Raw genomic sequence first — 18,769 nt, 5'->3', positions numbered from 1 at the left:
CTTTCCAAAAGAATTTTAAGCAACTGCTTTAAGCTGAAATCCAAAAGTGGAAAGCAAAACACAGGGCAACTTGCAGCGCTGCTAAGAGATGAATGCAGTCACATGTCTGCTCTGTCCATGCTCCAAGCAGCTGAACAGTCTGCACTAATAAGCTCTGCTAAAGGGCTGGATATCTTCAAGCTGAGCTCAAGACAACACAAACAGTTACACAACTTCTGGACTGGAGCAAGTTTGTATTTGTCTGGCTCAGAGGATGGCTCAACTTGTCTACATCCTTGCATATGCATGCACATCTTCTACTCAATTTTAAGTGACAGGTCAGCCTGCCCTGAGCAGCAGGACCTTGCTTCAGGATCCCCAAAAGTTACACCTTCACAACTTCAATGCTCCCATAGATTTACAAGGCTGTTTCTGTGTCTACTCCAAGTTTTCTCAGTCATAAGAGGTAAGTACCTACCTCTTCACCAACTTCACAGTCTTCTGGGTCACAGTTGGGTGCCACAGTATAAAAAGGCTATTAAGCTACTGGAGAATGTCCAGAAGAGGGCAACAAAGTTGGTGAAGGGTTTGGAGGGGAAGCCATGTGAGGAGCGGTTAAAGTCACTTGGTTTGTTCAGCCTGGAGAAGAGGCAACTGAGGGGAGACCTCATGCGGCTACAGCTTCCTCACAAGGGGAGTAGGAGGGGCAGGCGCTGATCTCTTCTCTCTGGTGACCAGTGACAGAACCCAAGGGAAAGCCAGGAAGATGTGCCAGGGGAGGTTCAGGTTGGACATGGGGAAAAGGCTCTTCCCCCTGAGGGTGGTGGAGCACTGGAACAGGCTCCCCAGGGAGGTGTCACGGCCCCAAGCCTGACAGTGTTCAAGAAGAGACTGGACAACACCCTCAGACACATGGTGTGAACTGTGGGGTTGTCACATGCAGGGACAGGAGTTGGACTTGATGATCATTGTCAGTCCCTTCCAACTCAGGACATTCTATGATTCTCACCTAAAACTATGACTTGGTGTAGTCACTCATGCTGTCATCGCTGAGAATCTTATGTGGATCTCAAATAAGTTTGTGAATACAGCAGGATGTATAAGGTCACATGGAGCAAAAGTCCAGCTACTTCTCATGCCATACTTTAACCAGTACTTTAAAATTTTTTTTAAAAATTTGAATTTTATGAGTACTGTTCTCAGACTTTGAGGATTTTCCCTATGCTTTAGGAGGCTGCCTTTCATCACTGAATTGTAGGGGACTGGACCCTTTCACCTTTCTTGCTGAAAGGGAAGGATCTCTTCTACCTCTCCTCACTTGTACATAGAAAGGAGCTGTGGAAGGCAGGAATCCTATCATTCAGCTTTGCAGTTAAATGCTTCTGCTGAAGCAAACAAGGAGTTTCTGAATCCCCAGTCCTGCTCTTGTGAAAAGTCTTTGTTTCTATTTTCTAGACCCTGGAGTTTAAACACGAAGTGAGAGAAACAGGGATGAGAACCTGAGACGCGTTACCAAGACCATGACTTGCAGTAGTATTTAACGTGTTGATTCAATGTAACAAAATAGAAAATTTAACTAGCTTATTGTCTTTTACACAGAAATTAAAAAATATTTCCCACTTTCTAAGCTCAGTATTCACTGCCATAAATCTAAATTATCTCTTCGGTAATAAAGACAGGGCTATAATCTCAAGTTACCAAGCCATTCTGTCTTTCACCATCTTTACAACGGATGCTCGTGACAATGGTGAACAAGAAAAAACTTTGGATACTTGAAAACAAAATGCGTATTAACAGTGCTTTTGCCTTAAGTCTGTTGATCAATACAGAACACGGAATGTGCCCTTCAGTATTTGGTTGTTCAAGCAACAAAAAAATAGTTCAAGTTGTGTTGTAAAGTTTGTTTCTTTTTGCAAGCTGTATGTAGGGATGCTTGAGACATAATTAATGCAAAGATTTCCACACAACTGTGCTATCAACAATGTTGAATTTCTACTTTGTAAGAGATGAAAACACACAATGCAAGAAAAAGCACATGGAACTCATGTTTCCTTTCCTTAGGTGAACAGTACTAAAAGCAGAGAGCCAGCAAGTTCTCACCTTTGCAACCTTCCCCATGTCTTCTAACGTTGCCCTCTCATTTGGAAACTCAGAGAATGTTCTCTCAATTTTGGCAATCACAGCATCTATATTCACTTTTTCCTTAGGACATCCTCGAGGAAAATAGAAAGTTGGAATGTTTTGACTAAGTGATGGTGGCAAAGTTTCTTCCTTCTTTGTCTGAACCTAAATAGATAAATACATATTTGACAGTCAGGTACAATGAATTCACATATAACAGTCATCTGAGGATGACTTGAATCTCTTGGTATTATCTGTTACAACACACCTTCAAAAAGATTTCTGATGACAAGCTGAATAAGCTATTTAAGAATGAGAGCACAGCGGAAAAATTCATGAGTATTTCCAAAACCTGTCATTTAGAAAGATTTCTAGGATGTTAAAAAATTAATAAAAACAACTTCAGGCTTCAACATATCAAGTTTTGAGATTAATACACTCGACAGCTTCTTGGAGACATCTGAAATAACTCAGGTTATACTATCAGTTTCAGAAGAAAAAACTTCAACTTCTAGCTTAACAGACAGGTCACAAAAAATTTGCTTTTAAAATATTTCTAGTTTCACAACTTCAAACTTTTGAAATACGCATGACAACTTTGTTACAAAACACCAACCTGTTTAATCTAGTTACAGTGAAGATTTTTTTTTTTTTTTAGAATCCTAAAAAATGCTTGACTTTATAAAGTTAGTAAATGGTTCCTGCAGAGGGATTTTTTTTTTGTAAATTATACACAATTATAGCATGAGTGTTTAGAAAGGTGTTTGTAAAGAATTAATTATATACCCTACCATTAAGGCAAATAGATGATCAGTAACAAGAGAAATTATTTATTTAAATGCATTTAGCTTCAGTAAAGAATTTACATTGTACTTAGTTTCTAAAAGAAAGGCTAGTAAGGGAGAGAAACAAAGATAACAAGTAACAATAGAGTTTGTGGCAACTCAAAATTAGCAATTAAACATGAATTCTTTCATCCCAAGGCCACTGTTCAAATTTTAAAACAATGGTTGATGCTATAGGGTGGCTCATCCTGGTGTTAAATATGCTCATCTCTCATTTCCAACCAGAATTGGGGGGGGGGAAAAAAAAAACACACAAACAAAACAAACCATAACAACCAACCAACAAACCCGAACAACCCCAAAACACTCCAACCCTCATTTTACTCCTCATGACCTCTCTCAGAGTGCCTGTAAAAATATCCAGCTTTCCTACCACGATCAAAATCCTTCCTTAAGTCAGTGAAAGAACTGGGTGCTTACAGACAGCAGGTTCTAATTTGCAGAGTTCCAACTCAGGAGCCTTCAGTGGAAGGCTACACATGCTAAAAAAAAAAAAAGCCTGAATTAACCTTTCTTTTCCCTCCTCCACATTTGAGGTGGCATTCCTTTTCACAACTGCAGAATTACCTCAAGTGAGTTACAAGTTTTATTTCATAGATTTAACTTGAACTCATGATACCTAGAGCCCAATGCCTGACATTTTCTGAGAATCCTGTAAATTACACCTTTTCTACCTCATCATTAGTTCAGTGGTACAGCTAATGAGGCATCAGCTTAGAACAGAAGTGCCACAAGGCATCAAGAAATACATTCCAACTGAAGACTTCCAAACTTTTGGGAAGAAGAACGATAGCAACATCTTATTCTCTAAGTAACTTTACCACTGTCACTACAAATAATGTATATAGTTGTTTTAACACCTTGTTTCGTTTTAGAAACCTAGCACTAGCACTTCAGTAGAGCCCTAGCAGTTACCCTATGCAAAATGCACTAAAGACCTGTTCATTGGACTAGTACCCCACAGCCAGACAGCCAACACACTTCTGAGCACCAGCAATCAAACCATCTTTACTCAAACTGCTATGTTCATCCCAAACAGCACACATCTTATTTCCCTTTTTCTTCATTTACAAGATCTACCTGGATAGCTGTCCCTGTGTGAGCTTTTCAAATTGCCAATGAAGTGGCAGGTCTTCCAGTTCTTCAGAGATGCCCAACTAGGTGTGCCCCATCTGAGAAAAGGGTAAGTGTCAATTATGGACTACTAATGTCCTTTGAACTTTTCAGGTAGCATGAGGTAAATCAGTATGTCAAGATGTAGTATAGACAGACAAGGTATTTTTAGAATCCACTGCTAGGAAAATTTAGAGCCTGAGATTAAAAAAAAAGGATATTTCAAAAGGAAAGGTAGGGGAAGAGTAGTTTCCAGACTACACTGGAAAAGGGCATGAGAGAAGAAGGAAGTCTATCAACAGAACTATTTGTTCATTGCAAACTTGATACTATTTCAGAAACTACTAATTTACTTCAGATACCTCAGAGTACACAACAAACTACTTCCATTTGTAACAGCTGTACTTAAATGCATGTGGAGATGTCAGGATTTGTAGTAAGACCTGTCCTAGTACATGTAACTTCCTTGAGTGTTATTTAAAAGAGTTATACAATAAAGACTTATTTTTCATCTTTGTTGTAAACATGTTCAAGACGATGATTATGAGGAAGAAGTTGAGCAACAGATTCATAACTGAAGATAGCAAAAAAAATTATTTTTCTAAGATGAAAATGTTATGTTTAAGCATGACTTTGAATTCAGTATACTTGGCGTGAAAATATACAATACTTAATCTGTAAGACAGTACATATATTCAACTCTAAAACCAAGTATAGAATACAAAACTCTCACTGCATGACAAAGTATTAACTCTCCCTATATTGAAAGATATTGTCTGTTTCTGCATGCTGGTTTCTCAAAGTCAGTGAAAGAAAAGTGTATGATCACTTCACAATCATTCCCAATAGATTTATTTGGCGCCTACATGTAGGCATCTAGTGAGAATACCATCTAGGGCACAACCCAAAATGCCCTTTAATATTCCATGTTGTATCCAGCAACCAGCTCGGAGCTTGGATCTTGCTCTGCATCTGCCACGCGGATGTTCCAAGCACACTTAAATGCTTCTTAAATGCCACCTGCAGCTCGCAGTTTGACAACTGAATTGTCCTGTTAATGTCAGTCAACACAGGGCTAAGAGCTGGTACCAAGAAAGAAACGGGCTGTCCAAAGCTATCAGCTCCAACTAATGCACCCTGAAGTTAGTGTTGTATCTTCTTTCTTTCCTCACCTTCCCCTGAAGGGCCAGGAATTCTTCTCTCAGCCTGAATCCCATCCAACAACCAAAGGCTCCTTGTACAATGAAGGCGCTCTGCTGAAGGAATACATGATACTAAAAGCACTCAGCAGGCTCCACTGCTTTTATAATTTCAGCTAGTTATTCTGTGAAGTGCACATATTGTACAGCTGATGAGAAGAGTCAGTTCTGTTATTTCAAGCAATCAAAATGCACTAATTGTGCGAGATAAAACCGTTCTACAATTCATCAGAACTTAATCCAGGGAATTTCTTCATTAACAAGAACTGTTAGAAGTCTGCTAACACTGAATCTTTGAATGGAAAAGCCTTTTTACACAACTATTCCATTTCAGTGGTCAGTTTAACATTTAGAAAGCAATCTACAGTTTGTTACGGCTTCAAGTTAAAACCTTTAATACTGTTACCAGTAAGCCAAACTGACAAAGCAGACTGGTTTGGTTAAGTGAAGATTTTCACTGCAACTTGACAAGAAAGAAGACAAAACATAATACGCTTGGAGTTAAGGATAACAGCTTTATAAGCTTGTAAATAACTCATCTAAATAGGAGTGTGCTGAAGTGTCAGGACTGAATGGCACACGTTAACCTCTGCAATAAATATATGGAAAGTCCAGAAGCTGTAAGTGTATTTATTGTAAAGCTGCCACTGCTATTTGAGTTTTACCCAAGAGATGGCAAGTGAGGGTTCCTTGAAAATCTTATATTTATAATAATGTAAAAAAACTTCAGATTTGTCTATACGAGAATTCAAGGAAGCCTTTAATACATAACCAGTTCTCATTCCAGACATACAACCATAAATACTGCCCACAGCTCTCCAACACTTACTTGCCTTGACTTTTACAAAGGAGGAAGTGGACATTTATATCCCAGTGGGGTCACTGTTCAAAGGGAAAACTTCCCATTTTGTTTTGTGAACCTGGATCCAGATACTTTTCCAGCTGTTGCCAGTGAGCAGAAAATAAAACCATTATTATGATTACAGTATATATATACATATGTTAGTATATACCAGAGAACATGGATACACCTAACTCTAAAGAGAGAATCTCAGCCTTCTTGCTAGGTAGTCACCTTATACCTACCAACAGATGAGCTGAACTCAACTTGGTTCTCAGCAAAAATGAAGAAAGATTTTTAAAATGAAGTGCCCTTTTTCATCTTTCTCAAATAAAAGAACGAGCAGATGTTATGAAGGAATTGTTAAACAACAGGATGTGTTTCTGAAATAAAAAGGAAGGTGGTGCTTGTTCCCACATATTTTAAGACTGGACTCAGTCAAGGCTAGATCTATATTTGCACATAGAGACTACCACCCAGAGGTGCTGAGCCTCACAAAGGAGTTAAAGATGTGGATTCAAATGCAAGTGAGTGAAACCTCAAGTAAAAAAGACTTGCTGGAAAAGGAAAAAAGTTGAATATGTTTATGAATGCAGCTTACTGATTAAGACACTTGCTCATTGAACTGATGCGGTATTTGCATTGTTTTAACATGACTACAACAAAAAAAGATAAATTCATTCAGAAACACTAGTGCTTTCTAGTATCTAACAGACACCAACACTTCATGCCTGTTTCTCTAAAAAAAAAAATATTAAAACATATTTACAGAGTTAGCATTCAGCTCTTTTGGTATTATTAGACATGAATTTCCGTAAGGATAGCCATATTAGAAAAATGTCAATGGAATACATACAACAGGATCAAAACAATAGGAACCACAAAAACTCTACCTCATTTAAACCCAACTTCACATTAAGTTTTTACTAACAAGTCATACACCACAATCCCAAACAAAAAATGGCATTAAATACTGTAAATACTATATTTTTACCCATCAAATATGTGAAAGTTTTATTTATGTCCTAAGTATTTTTAACTAAAGAATCTAAGAAAAGTTGCAATATTGTCCTGGTTTTGTTAAAAACAAGTTTCTCTTTTAGTGAATTTCCCTGTTAGCTGAAGTCTTTTTATTAACTACAGTTTTCTGAAAAGCTAGATACATGTTTTGGTAGACATAGTAATGGAATGCAAGATCATTTGATAATGATGGATCTTGCCAGATGTGCAAGCAGGAGGTGAACTGAAACTGACCAACTAAGTATTCTATCCCATTCACATGATACTTCATATAAAAGTAGGAGATCACAAGGATCTCATCCCCTTTTCCTTATGGCTGACATCAGGAAAGGACCTTGCAAGTTGTCCCTGCAAACTGAGGCCTAATGACAGGCTGAATCCAGTTCCAGCTGGCGGGAGAGTCCAGTCCAGGACTTCTGGGTGCCAGCCCTACATCTGCTGGAGCAGTTGCCAGGACTTAAGATTGGTTTTGTATATTTTGTATTATTTTCTCTATTTCGAATACTAGAATTAGTAAAGCATTTTTAATTTTTCGAACTCACTTCTCAGACCTTCTTTCCTTCCCAATCACCCGTTCTTAGGGGGAAGGAGGGAGAGGGGGCTAACAATAAATCTACCACAATTTTATTGTCACCCTGTAATCAAATCTCGACAACTTCTCACATGTGCAATTCATAAGTTAATCTACTTCTTCAATAGGTCTTCTATTCTCATGTATCACGCTTCATGCTAATGTTACCTGGGTAAAACAAAGTGCATAATGAGCTTTGAGGATTTTCTGCAAAGGTATGCTATTCTGCCTTTTAAATTCTAACATCCCAGCAACCACCCAGGTACAATGCTTATAAACCATCCAACAACAAAAGCAGATACTGAACAAAGTTCCCAATACATAGTAAAAAACAAGTCAACACAGAGACCCAGAGAGAAATAGGGTGATACTGATAAGACCTAAGGGCTGTTTAGCACCTGAACTTGAAAATAAATTCTAAGCTTCTTCTACACTATTTTATTCTAAATGAAAAGTCTCTCCCTTATTAAATTCAGCAAGTTCTTGCAGAATACAAGGTGTCTTACAGTTTGTCAAAGTTAAATGGTAATTGTGAATGTAAGAAAATGTTATCAGTATGCAGGTTCAAAAGAAGTACCTGACCCACCTTCCCATCTCTGTTTTTATAGCTGTTAGTCTAAGTCTGGCCAATAAAAGTCACAGGGATATTTCTTCTTTAATTTACTATCTCTTTGATTGCACAGTGAAAGTCAACATTTCCCTCTACATCAGCAAGTGACATGATCAGTAGCTTATTGGAATTTGAATCTTGAAAACAAGAGGTAAAATATTTATGCCACTATTACCTAGAAAATGATTCAGTCTTATTTGGAAGGAAAAGACATTACTTGAGAAAAATCTGTTCCAATACCTCAAATATTTTGGCATATTGAGGAGCTTTCAAAAGATCTGCTTCAGGATAGGTAAAGTAAGCTTACTACACGAACTTGCCTGAGGACAAGCCAAGAGAAACATCTCTTCTGTAACACCAGCTCTCTTGACCTTGTGGCAGACACTCAGATTTCCAGTTATCTAAGTTAAGTGATGTTTGTTCTTTGTTCTCTGCATGCTCTTCATTAGCCTTTTTCTAGCCAAACTAAAAAGACAGATTATTGCAAAACTTCACTGGCTGTACCACTTCCCATTTAGCTTTATATGCTGAACAGTATTTTTTCCTCTGTGAAAGATGATCCTTTGACAACTTCAAGCTTTCAAAGTTGTTTTTTGTTTTTTTCTCCAAATCTAGCTATTGCCCTGAAAATAGCTTGAAAACAGTAAGTTAATCTGAAAGCTTAATAATGAAGTTTCACAGCAAGGCAGAGAGGAAGCTACACCACTGTACACTTGCATCTTCACCCCCTCTCACACACAGGGTTTGCTGATCTTTGTCAGCATTAGTGGTGGTGCAGCAATCCAGTGAATCGCCTCTGGTCACCAACACAGCTAAAATGCAAGTTTTTTTAAAAAAATAAATCTATTTGTCCTCATCCAATCTCACATAGTTGATTTCAGTTAGAAGTAACACAGTTCTGATGCTAACATAAAGAAGATGAGAGGAATACTGTGGCAATATTGTTTGAAATAAGTTCCATTAGGCTTAAAACCATACTAAGATTGTGATTAATCTTGCCTGACTTGATTAGAAAGTTAAGACATATGTGAATGAAAACGCTCAGAGACACCCTTCCAGAGCATGAAGCTATGCTAAAAAAAGGTGGCAGGCTATATATGCAGAAGTCTTTCTTCTGTCAACAAACATTTTAGTCCCAGTTGCTCCTTCCTATCCCAGGACTTCAGTTTGCTATCCTTCAGTCACTATCTGGCAGCTGCTTTTGGATGTGCTGTCGAGACTAATTTTATCATACATGCTCCTCTTTCCTTTCCACAGCAAGAGATAAACATCTATTAATTTTAACCTTGATGCAGCTTTAGACCAGCCTACTTTTGCTGCTAGCCTTAACTCAGATCAGTCCTCTGATCCAGTTTGGTCTGTAGTCACTCTAAATTTGTGTTCCAATGAGGGAAAGGAAATGGAAAAGTTCACTTTTCCATAAAATTCTAGCCATTTAGAATTAGAAGATAAAGTACTGCACTGTTTATGATTTTATACACACTGGTCACCTGAATTAACACAAAAGAGCAAGGCTCAGCAACTGTCCCAATGCAGCCTGTGTTCTAGCTAGCAATTCTGTGTTCACCTTCAAATTCTGACGAAATGTGTTGGGAGCCTTCTGCCTGCATGCCAGGTTGTGCACTCATCTCAGTTTTACACAGATCTTACTGCTACCATTCTCATCTCATTTATGCATGTTTTTGGCAGTTTACTCAAGCCTATTGCTGTACAAAAGCCTATGGTCATTTGGTCTTGTCTGTCATTCGGCGCAAATGATAATTCTCAATGCTAAACCAACTTTACTCTAGAGACAGAGCAATATACTGCTCTGTCTCATTTTGGCAGAATGAAAGAACCCTGGATTTTTGGGATTGACATGTTTCATCAAGTAGCAACTCCATGAGCAAATCAAAAGTGATCCATTGAGGTTTAGAGCAGTGAAGAGCCTAGGATCCTTCTTCATGTTTCAACAGTTAAAATGTAGTGCTTAAAGGAATATGATGGAGTTAGAATGGCCTAAAAATATACTCAATTTCTTATTTGTGATAAACACATAAAACAACTCTAAAGGATGGGAATCTTTTGTATATTTCACTATATGCCAAGCTCACTGTGTTCAGAAGTTCATAGCGCAGACAATGTTACTGTAAGTTGAGATAAAGCAAACAGCAAATCTAACTGATCTGTTCCCTCTTCTGTCCACTGACAACGCGAATCAGGCAAATAATCAAATTATGCTCTACCTTTAATGCAGTAACCCACTAGTAATGTGGTCGATGTTGAGAGCAGCAAATTTCAACAGCAAAATATCAATCCTTCTAGAGTATCCCCAGCTAACAAGTAGCAGGGATAAGAAGCTACATTCATTTCAAAATTTAATGTTGGAAAATTCAGCTTACTATCAAACTAGAATTGAGGTCTATTTTGTCACTGAAATACCATTTGTATAGTAACTTCTGATTTTGAGGTTATACCTGAAGGTAATTTCTCTCCTTATTTTAAGTCTCAATACAAGAGAGTAAGAAGTAGCTCAGCTAGTTACACTTAATTGCATGAAAGCTATGAAAAGACGCACGCCCATCCAGTCTGAGTGAAGCTGCTGTGGTAAAGGCCATGACTGGATAATCTTGAAAGTCTTACTAAAGCCTAAAGCTTAAAAAGTTATTTCCTTTTTTTTTGTTTTGTTTTTTAATAGTGGCATAGCTATGAGTAGCTCTTTTCCCCTTGAATTTAACCAAGCCATGTTTAAACAGCCAAAATCTCAAGAGAAAGTACTGAAGGCTCAGTATTTAAGCAGAGCGTGCAAACTTTGGATCATCTACACAAACCCATTTGGGATAGTGTGTTAATTGTCATGTAGGAGGAGACCATAGGCAGTGGCATCCAGGAAAAGCTTCCACCCAGAACCATGAAAGATATTGCATCTCGTATATCGAAAGATATTGCATCTCTTATATTGAAATTAAACCCACATTCAACTAAAAGCATGTGTAAATGGTCACCACAGAGAAGTAGTATTACATATGCACATACAAAAGTAGCATGCAATAAACAAGCAAACACTGGAAAGCTTTCAAATGGTCAAAACCTGATTTTCACTAGTTCAGTGAAGACTGAACTCTCACTTTCTGCATGATACCTAGCCAGTGTAGCACACACTTCCAAATCTCCTCACTTTCAGTAACACATATGTTGCACTAACAGATCTCACACTCAAGTTCTACAACTCTGATTTTGGAAATAGCATGTTTCTCCTGATTTGCAGTTTGGTATAGCTGACCTAGACAAATCATGAAGTCCAGCTGGGAACTGGAGAATGCTATTTTAAATGCCTAATTGCTGGAGAACAACCTCCAAACATGGCTGCATATGCTGAGGGTTTTTGTACAGTCACACAGAGCTTCAGCATCAAAAAAGTTCCTGTTACACAGTTAATAAGAGCTTAGTGATTTATTCAGAAATGCCCTGGGATAGGTGTTGAATCGAAAAAGGAGGAGGGAGTTATCTGTGCCCCAAAGCCATGAGTAACTTTGCTTTATTTGCTGATAAAACTTTTACCAAAGGCTTTACAAGAAGTAGGATCCTCTAGCAGCTTGCTGTGGCTGAGCAGTGAAAATACTTTTTGCCACCTACACCTGCCCTGCTAACTCACAAAAGGAAAGAGGTACAGATTATAAGATGGGGGAAAAAAAGCAAGATTCTTCAGAAAAATCTTTCCTGTGAAAGGCAACTTCTACATTTTTCGGTAAGACAGAAGTGGTGCAAAAATGGTAGTCACTGGCTGTGAGTTGCTGTCAAACAGCCTCCATTTTACAAATTACGTCAAATCAAGTATCCCAGTCACTAATATATCCAGTTTGCCATATAGTTGCAGCTTTCTTGGAATATACTCCAATCGTAGGCTCAGTCACTACTCTTATTCTTTACCAGGATATTCTGTTGCCCCAATGGCTTTCAGGAGACAAGCTGGAAAGATGCTCTGAGTACATGATCATCTTGATTGTACACAGCCAATGGCTCACACTGGGATTCACTATCTGCAAAGGAGCTTTGACTGCCTAAACATCATTTTAATGGCGAAAAACTGACAGTCAGTTACACCTGAGGCAATTCTAACATTCGCCTACAGGAAACAGCCCTTGTCAGGACAGGCCGCCAGTTCAATGCCAAAAGTAACAAATGGGGCTAAGTCAGACATCCACTTAATTCTTCAACTCTGCAATAGCTTCCAACCCTTCCATGTTTACAACAAAACAAGTTTCAATTGCCCAATGCAATTGAGCTGAGGAAAAATCTACTCAAACATGAAAAATATCAAGAAGCTTGGCCTTGTCACTAAGCTGCCAAATCAACATTTGGAGAAAGTTTTCTGTCAACTTCTTGTCTGGCAATGCCCCAACAAATACTAATTTGGACAACTGCAAAACCCATCTCCTACCCCTCTGATCCTGTAAAAGTCGAAGGGTACTTTATATGAAGATGTGCCAAACTGTTTCATGCTTTCTAGCACACAAAGTACTACTGTCAACAGTCATAGAACATCTGCTATTAGTAGCATTAGTGATTATAAAGGTATGGGAAGTATGTTAAAATGGAGAAAAGGCCAGTGAAACTTTTATTACAAGGGAAAAATAAATAAACCTGAACTCTTCAATGTCTGAATTGTTGGGTGAAAAAAAAATTAGCTGCAGAGGGAGCTGACATCTAGACCCTTAAATCATGCATGCAAGAAGGCTGTAATGTGAACTTGAACAATATTGGCTTTTCTAGAGAATAGTATGCATCTGCATAAATTTTTTACCAGCCATGAGCAGGTAAAGCAGCTGCTACCACAAGGCAGCCAATACATTTTACATTTGAACCAGGAGTCCCCACTGCAGAAGTGGTGAAAGAACCTACCGGTTTGATTACAGCTTCCTTCAAGAGGCTAGAGCTTAAGACCTGGCAAACCATTACCAAGGGACCACTTATGGAAAACCTCTCATCTTAACTAGCCAGTCTCAGTGAGCAGTTTAGATATTTTCATTCTATCCTAAATGCTGGCACTTGCTCCAGAAAATTTGCATTATGTCAGCAAACTAGCATCAAGTGTAACAATTAGCTGCACTCAGAATGAGATTTCCATTCCCTGCTCCACCCCCCAGCCCGAACACTTGGGTTTTGTTCTTTAAAAAAAAAACAAAACAAAAAAAAGTGTGTCTAATGTAAAACTATTATGTAAACATGGACACTGAATCCTCCGTCTGTGGTGTTAAAAGGTCTCCAAATGACATTAAATTAGAAAATTGATGCTAATAGGAAAGCTGGCCTGCTAGACCTCTAATTGTTACACAACCCACTTCTGAGACTGCAGTTGTAAACCCAACTGCCTCACTTAAACTTGTTAAAATTCATTTTACCTCAGAAAGGGAAAGGTTATCTTCATGATAGGAAGAATCAGTGCCACACAGCACAAGCACACACCAGCCCAGCACGCATTAGCGCCCACAGACTCTGTATTCGTTGCCGCCTTGAATGTGCCACCGGGATGTACAAAGCATTTTGGTAAGAGGGGCGTAAAAGTGATCAGAGGCACTAACGTCTCAGCCTCCTTCACTGAGAATAAAGCCAAACTTGCGAGGCACTGCAGAAGTTGAAGAAATACTTCTCATACAGCTGACATAAATAGCACGCATGAGCAACATTTAGTATCATTAACAGGTGGTCATGGAACCAGCAGATCTCCATTTCCATGCTGAGATATGACGCACACAACTACAGGAATCACCAAATAGTAACAGCAGATAAAGGTATGGCATTAAAAGTATCAGAAAATATGCCAGTACTCAGTTCTCACGCTGACATTCAGAGGATTAATTCAAGACTTAGGGCAGCTTTTTTTAAATCACATTCAGCACAAATTTGACTTTAAAAAAAAATAATCTAGTTTTAAATTTAGAACTCAACTATTCTACAAAGTGATGTGGCCTCTAAGTAGCAAAAAAATACCTGTTTTCCTAGTTTAGCTAACACAGAGTTACATGGGTATAACTGTGCCACTATGCACAGATGTATTTTATTCTGTCATCATTTTGGTTCCAGCTTCAGACATTTTCCTCACATAGCCTGGGTAATGATGCTGCTTACATTCCACCTCTGACAGGTAGGGATGTCAGCAGCTGTGGGCTAAAACACACTACTCAGCTATCAGCCAGTAATAAACCTTTCAGTTCACATCTTTAAGTTGCCAGTACATTTGACACAGTGATAGCTTCTTCTCTCTCCAAAGTTTCAGAGAAATTGATGAGCAAGATGGACACAGTGCATCTTCAAGTGGTGCTTTCACTATATTCCATAGGTGTTAAATTAACTAAGTAAGGTCTTTCTTACAAGCAACAGCAGGAGAAGACAGACTAAAATTAGTCTACTGAGTTTTATGCAGTCATGTATCAAAAACATTCATTTCCCCTATGTAAGAGAGAACACTTCAACAGTTGTGTATTGTTTCACATCCCTTTTGAGAAACTGATTTTTCCAGAAAGCCCTATTGTGCTCAGTTTTATCAATTTTCATTAATAAATGCAACCACTGATAAACAGCCTGCTCCACCCACCTCACCACTAGCTGTCTACTTAAAGATTTTCACCAAACTCAATTTGCTATGCTCCACTCCTCCCAAAACACAGGGATTACCTGCAAAGATCACTTACATGGCTCTATGCAAAAAGCCACTGCCTTAGAATTCCTAAAACCCAGTCACTCCAACCCACCTCAGAACAGGTGTTGAGCCCCATGTTCTCTCACCATCCACCACCATTACTCATATCTTATTTTAAAGGAGTAGCTTTAATAGCAATAAACCTCTTGAAGAGAATCTGCCATTTGTTGAATAAGTTATAGAAACTACATGGATATGAAAAATTATAAGAGTGTAGTATCATAAGAGTGTAGCATAAGTACAGAAAAACAGATTGTCTTTCATTTCTGCTCGATTTTAGCTTATTTTACATCATAGTCATGAACTGCTCTGTCTGAGAGAATATTCCAGTGATATAAGAGGTTGTAAACTCCAATGGCAATGAAGCTCTAGCAAGTGAAACAAGAAAAAAATTTCACATTATTCTACAAAAGCTGTAAGCAGCTTTTAATTTCAACATGAAATTTTTTCAATGATTATGTAGATGATAAATAGGTATTCTTTGACAGGCACCTAACCCACAAGCATAACTTAAAATTAACACTAATACAAAATGTGAGGTAAAGAATGTCCATCTTCTTCTATACCAACAGTTATCAGCACTCATATTTTGTTTATTTAGATCTCCTTAAAATCATGAAGTTGAAGCGAAGTACCATTAAAAAAAAAGGAACCTCAGGTAAAACATACCAAATTGAGCAAAAGCAGACATGAGAATTTGGTTTTATACTCCTGTTAAGTCTGTTTTTCCCACAGAGTTTTGTCTGTAATATAATTAGGTGGTTTAACATACATTATTCTACAATTGCCATTTACCCAGGAAGTGCAAAATGAAACATATATGTTCGCATTGTAAGTTTATAGCCGTCAGCATGCTAAAACCAGAAAAAACCCTACAGATTAGACCAGCTGTTTACTAAAGCACTTAGTTGCCAGTAGATATGCACTGCCATACTATATTGAGATGTCTTCTAGTTCAACATAAAAAAGCCCAGCAAAAGTGCAAGTGATCCAACTACCATTTGATGGAGAGCAGATCAAGTTAAGGGACAGCACACAAGGTAACAGTTGTTTGTTTACAACAGGATGCCATGACTAAACTTGTCTCATGCTCTGAGGTGTCTAAATATTAATTGATACTGCTACTTTTAGGTAACTAAGATAATATTTTCTTTTCCTGTTATCTCTAGTCAACAAGTTTCCTCCTCTGTCTCCAGTTCTCCACAAAAGATTCAAGTCTTAAAATCCTTTCATTCACAAGTTTATGCTGAATGGCACAAAAGAGCAGGGTCAGTACTTGGATTCTGCTTTGCACAAAGAAGTATAAACATTGCTTATATAGCTCAGCTAAAACTAATAATGTAGAAGACAGAAGGCTAACACGTTTTTAGGGTCATAGGGCTCTACGGCCCTCTCTTGAAGGTCACCTGAAAGGGACACTACTGCACTGAATTCAAATTTAAGTAGTCGTCTATTTTTAGAATGATTTTAAAAACCAGAAATCTGAACATAAGGCAACTTTTATTCAACTGCTAAACTTTCCTTGATTTAGATAAAGAGTAAAAGAAACAGTCACATATATTATCACTGATATACTTTTAGTACATGAATTAGATGTGAAGGTGAGGTAAGGACAAAGTGAATACTTTCATAACCACCAAAAGCCTTAAAGTTAAGTGTGTTGGAGCAAATAACTTTCAGTTTCTCCAATAAGAGAGTTGTATGCTTTTTCTCCCTCTCAAAATATCTCTTTGAACATTTACTCTGTAAGTAGTTTTCCTACTAATTACATGTTTCAAATGCTTCTATTTTCAATTATGAGCTCACTTTAAAATGGTGGATTTAACTCATTGCTGCAAAACAGCAAAGAGGTACATGTGAAAACCATGTAGCAACAACTGATCTTATCCAAATACAAAGTCCAAAATACACATGATCTAAAGGAATTCAGGGTCATCATGTAAGCATGAAAGCACCTTTTAACATAACATTTGAGTTAGTAAAGTTACAGCCTATTTCAGTATATTTTATATGCCCAGTTTCAGTAAAAGGCAAATGAAAACCCCTTGGGAAATGCATGCGGATTACAATGATGCAGGTTAAGGAAAACAGTCTTTAAAAGCCTAATAGCATTAAGTGTGCCAACTTTCCACTGCATATGCCTCTGTGCAAACATCATACTTTATCTATGCTACATGCTTCAGTAAACTCTCATTTTTTGTTTGCAGAAAACTTCCTGCACAGTCTTCTAAAACACACAAAAAAAATCATCATATATGGAACAGACTTTCGAAATCCTGCTAGCTGATGAAAAACTTGCATGTATTTCCTGAAATGTGTGTGGCTGTGAAGGTACAACTGACAACAATAACTTAATGGTATAAGAAGTAAAAGACAAACCTGGACTTGCTGAAAAGCTTTCAGTCTCTTCTTGAATCTAGAAGGTAAAACAAAATCACATCCTCGAGCTAGCAATGCCAACTCCTTTCTTAGGTCGGGATCTTGCCGCAAAGAAATTTCCTTTATCCTCATGCTTTCGGATTTCATATAATGTCTCTGTGTGCCAGTCCAGGCACTTGAGTCCCAGTAAATAGCAGAGCTGTTGTATTATTGCACAGTGCCACTTAAAGCAGCAGCTGCACCCGAGTTCTGTGATATTACAAGAGAGTCAGCTCAACTTCTGCTCCATACATTAAAGGGAACTTGGCTGGAATCGCAAAAACAGACTGGAAAGTCACTTTGGGGGCCTGTCCTTTCGTATTCGCATTCCAAAGTCTAAATGGGACAGTATGGAAAAAAACAAACCTGTTTGGAGAAGCGTCTATAAAAGCAGCTTCCAATTTTAAAAACGCAAGCCTTACAGGAATGCAGAGAAGCCAGCCCTGGTCATTCTGTAGCTTCCTCCTCCTCCTTCCCATCCCCCTCAGCTTTTCCTTCTATCACAAAACACTCACTGTCTAGCTTCACTGAAGTACCTCACCAAAGGATAAGGCTTTCATATTATACAGCAATTAAATTCCTTTTAAACTCTTCAGTCCTTTAGCAGGAACTCTATTACACTGGGGAAATGAAAGCAATGACAGAAAAAGCTGTAGATGGACTTTCAGCTCACATAGTTTCACAAAATAGGTTTGTTTTGTTTTGTTTTACATTCATCTAGATCTAATTTACTTCATCTCAAGAATCCAATAATTCAAATGCTAAGTCAGAAAGTAGTAGCAGAAATGAGGCAAATGTTACCATAACGAAGTGCTGCTTCAAATCATGTTTCACAGTAAAATTACATTAGAAATATCAATGATGTAAGAAAATCTGAAAGTTGTTGACAGGATACTTTTTTTCTTAAACAGGAGTTTTATAAACACTAACATACTAGACTGCATACGTGTCACATTTCAGTAGTGCTAGAGTCAGCTACTACTCTATTTTCAGTTTATTGAATCTCAAATACATTTTATGGGGGGGTGAGGCCATGTTTTAGTTCACAGCAATCTTCTTCCTAGAAAAAAATCTGATAAGCTTTCATGGAAATTAAAGTGACCTTCTGCCCTTCCTCCTCTATGGTTTTAGGTACATTAATTGTTAAGTGGTGAAGTTTTTACATTTTAAATGAGCATTCCTTTCCCATAGCAATCTTTAGGAAATGCTGCTATTTTGATGAAGTTTTTTTCAAATATCACAATTGAAGCTATGAGTACAGCAACTCTTGCTATTCTAGTCTAAGCTGTGAATACTTTTAGCATCCCCAAATTCTCTAAGATGTCAGTATTTTACAAGCCTGTAACTTGTCATGCACAGGTTTCATTACTAAC

At 37.9% G+C, this 18,769-nt stretch overlaps 1 protein-coding gene and 1 long non-coding RNA gene across 4 annotated transcripts in view; one reads left to right on the top strand and one right to left on the bottom strand.

Annotated features, from left to right (window-relative positions):
• PPP2R3B (protein phosphatase 2 regulatory subunit B''beta) overlaps positions 1-18,769 on the bottom strand; it is a 54,138-nt gene that overhangs the window by 19,130 nt on the left and 16,239 nt on the right. For 2 of the 3 annotated variants that reach the window (XM_021287649.2, XM_065074862.1), the window contains exon 3: positions 2,080-2,265. In XM_021287649.2, coding sequence (XP_021143324.1) covers positions 2,080-2,265 — 186 coding nt within the window. Of the gene's footprint in view, positions 1-2,079; positions 2,266-17,357; positions 17,592-18,769 lie in introns of those variants that run through there. The other variant, XM_005502558.3, reaches the window with a different exon arrangement.
• On the top strand, positions 227-17,361 carry LOC135580437 (uncharacterized). Its single transcript, XR_010474993.1, has 3 exons — positions 227-445; positions 4,020-4,128; positions 17,186-17,361. It is a non-coding gene; the product is annotated as an uncharacterized LOC135580437 (long non-coding RNA).

Source organism: Columba livia, chromosome 1, assembly GCF_036013475.1.
Source record: "Columba livia isolate bColLiv1 breed racing homer chromosome 1, bColLiv1.pat.W.v2, whole genome shotgun sequence".
In the NCBI taxonomy this organism is placed as follows: domain Eukaryota; kingdom Metazoa; phylum Chordata; class Aves; order Columbiformes; family Columbidae; genus Columba; species Columba livia.
Note: the sequence above shows the minus strand (reverse complement) of the source record. Positions and strands in the feature narration are given on the sequence as shown.